Genomic DNA, 2,637 nt, shown 5'->3' with positions numbered 1-2,637 from the left:
TGTCTTCCCTCTAGTCTTACACTGCTAAATTAGGGACGGCTAGCGCAGATAGCCCTCGGTGTAGCTTTGCGCGAAATTCCAAAACAAACAAACAAACATAATCGAAAAACCAATTATTTTAACTTTAGTGTATTTTAGAGTAAAAATATAGTATTTAGCTTTTTAGTATACGTTTACCAAATCAGCATTTGATTAACTGACTCAAAGAAATAGTCTCGTTTTGAGTTTACTTACTGATTAGGTATTATTTTATTACAAGTTACAGCTTTTTACGGTAAAGAAGATTTGTTTTAATAACAGGTACGACGTTTCGATCACTTAAGAATGATCGCACCAGTGACCGAAACGTCGTACGTGTTCTAAAAACAAATCTTCCTTACTGTAAAGAGCCCGGCATGGCCAGGTGGTTATGGTACGACGTTTCGATCACTTAAGAATGATCGCACCAGTGACCGAAACGTCGTACGTGTTCTAAAAACAAATCTTCCTTACTGTAAAGAGCCCGGCATGGCCAAGTGGTTATGGTACGACGTTTCGATCACTTAAGAATGATCGCACCAGTGACCGAAACGTCGTACGTGTTCTAAAAACAAATCTTCCTTACTGTAAAGAGCCCGGCATGGCCAGGTGGTTATGGCGCTCGACTCGCAATCTGCGGGTCGCGGGTTCGAATCCCCGTCACACTAAACATGCTCGCCCTTTCAGCCGTGGGGGCATTATAATGTAACGGTCAATCCCACTATTCGTTGGTAAAAGAGTAGCCCAAGCGTTGGCGGTGGTTGATGATGACTATCTGCCTTCCCTCCAGTCTTACACTGCTAAATTAGGTACGGCTAGAGCAGATAGCGAAATTCAAAACAAACAAATCCTTACAGTAAAAGCTGTAACTTGTAAATAAATAATGTCTTAAAGAAAGCAGTATACACTAATTAGTAGAATAAATTGAACTATTTGTGATTTCATTACAGGCTTACAAATATGGTCAAAAGTCCCTTGGACCTAAAGAATCCGAGGCAAATATCAGAGAATGGACAGAAGAACAACTTCAAGCCGGTAAATCGATTATCAGCCTCCAATACGGCTCTAACAGAGGAGCTAACGCTAGCGGAATCAACTTTGGTAACACACGTCATATGTAATCAGAAAAAAAAAACACTTTATATTCAGTTATAATTATTTTCCAATAAAAAAAATCATTACCAAATGTTTGACGAAGAATCTAATCTTCTAAAGCTTTTGTTTTTTCGATTTTCTGTTGAAAGTTTGGTTCATTAAATCAACGTTACTTCCCTGACACGAACTCATATCAAGCATACGCCATGTCTAGTTTATACTTCACTTGAACCTTGTTTAGTCTTTTGAATATTTCACAAATCTATTTTTATACCTAAAGAATATTTTACATTTAATGAGGTAAACGTTAAGATGAATGTAAAAACCATGTTGTTGCAAAAACTGTTTATTTAAATTTGGGGTTTTCTATAACTTTTGAAACAAATTGCCCTGTCATTTTCAATATTTTCTGTAATATGTTTTGCACTTGCTTACTACTTAATGCTTTATCTTGTACTTGTGAATAATAAGTCTTTCTTTTTTTTGCCTTGGCTTTTGTAAGTGTCGCGTTTCTTTTATGAAATCCTGATTAATCAATGCATTTACTAGTAAATTTATTATAAGTACAAACTACAAAAATCATAAAGAAAAGTGCATTATTGTGGCTTACGATTCTGTAAGTTTTCTAGAATCGACCGAAAAATAAAATAAATATTTACTAAATGACCAAATATATTCATTCAACATGTCTACTTAATCACTAGAAATTTTTCAATTTTCGAAATTAAAATATAAACTGTTTTAAGTTCTCTGTTTAAGAAACATTTTATTTTTATGTCTTACTTTGTTTGAAACTTTCTAGTACATAATTAGATTTTTCAGTTCGTGAACTTATTATAAAATTAGGTATTTATACGTTTTGTCTTTATCTTTGGTTCGGTTTGATAAAATGCTTAATGCTGAAATTCATTACTTTCTCGTGTTTCATTGTGTATTTCTGTAAAATCAAACCAGAACAAATTGTTATTATTACTATTTTTTTTTACAAAGTGAATTTTCGTTGGTTTATATTTTCATTTAATCTTGGGAATGCTGTTCACCCCAACGAGCCACGTCTTCAAATAGTTCGAACACAATTTTCATTGAATATTTGTTATCAAGCGGAAAGAAATGTATCACGGGGGGTAAAAGAGTTGGGAGATTGTATCAAATAACACAGTTCTACCAGCTATTTAAAAACAAACAAACAACAACAACAAAAAACCCATCAGAAACAGAAAATAAATATGGTTACTTTACACAGACGCTTCTACAGACAACACACACACACACATATTAAAATACACAAACGTTACTTTACACAGACGCTTCTACAGACAAAACACACACACACATATTAAAATACACAAACGTTACTTTACACAGACGCTTCTACAGACAACACACACACACACATATTAAAATACACAAACGTTACTTTACATAGACGCTTCTACAGACAACACACACACACACATATTAAAATACACAAACGTTACTTTACACAGACGCTTCTACAGACAACACACACATATATTAAAATAC

General features: G+C 33.9%; 1 protein-coding gene across 1 annotated transcript in view; it reads left to right on the top strand.

Moving 5' to 3' along the window:
- Nucleotides 1-1,153, top strand: part of LOC106471806 (myophilin-like) — a 22,409-nt gene extending 21,256 nt beyond the window's left edge. Inside the window, exon 4 of the mRNA XM_013932431.2 lies at nt 969-1,153. Coding sequence (XP_013787885.1) covers nt 969-1,139 — 171 coding nt within the window. The 3' untranslated portion in view covers nt 1,140-1,153. The remainder of the gene's footprint in view (nt 1-968) is intronic.
- Nucleotides 1,154-2,637: the final 1,484 nt, after the last annotated feature.

The sequence above is a fragment of the Limulus polyphemus genome, unplaced genomic scaffold, assembly GCF_000517525.1.
Source record: "Limulus polyphemus unplaced genomic scaffold, Limulus_polyphemus-2.1.2 Scaffold115, whole genome shotgun sequence".
Taxonomy (NCBI): Eukaryota; Metazoa; Arthropoda; class Merostomata; order Xiphosura; family Limulidae; genus Limulus; species Limulus polyphemus.
Note: the sequence above shows the minus strand (reverse complement) of the source record. Positions and strands in the feature narration are given on the sequence as shown.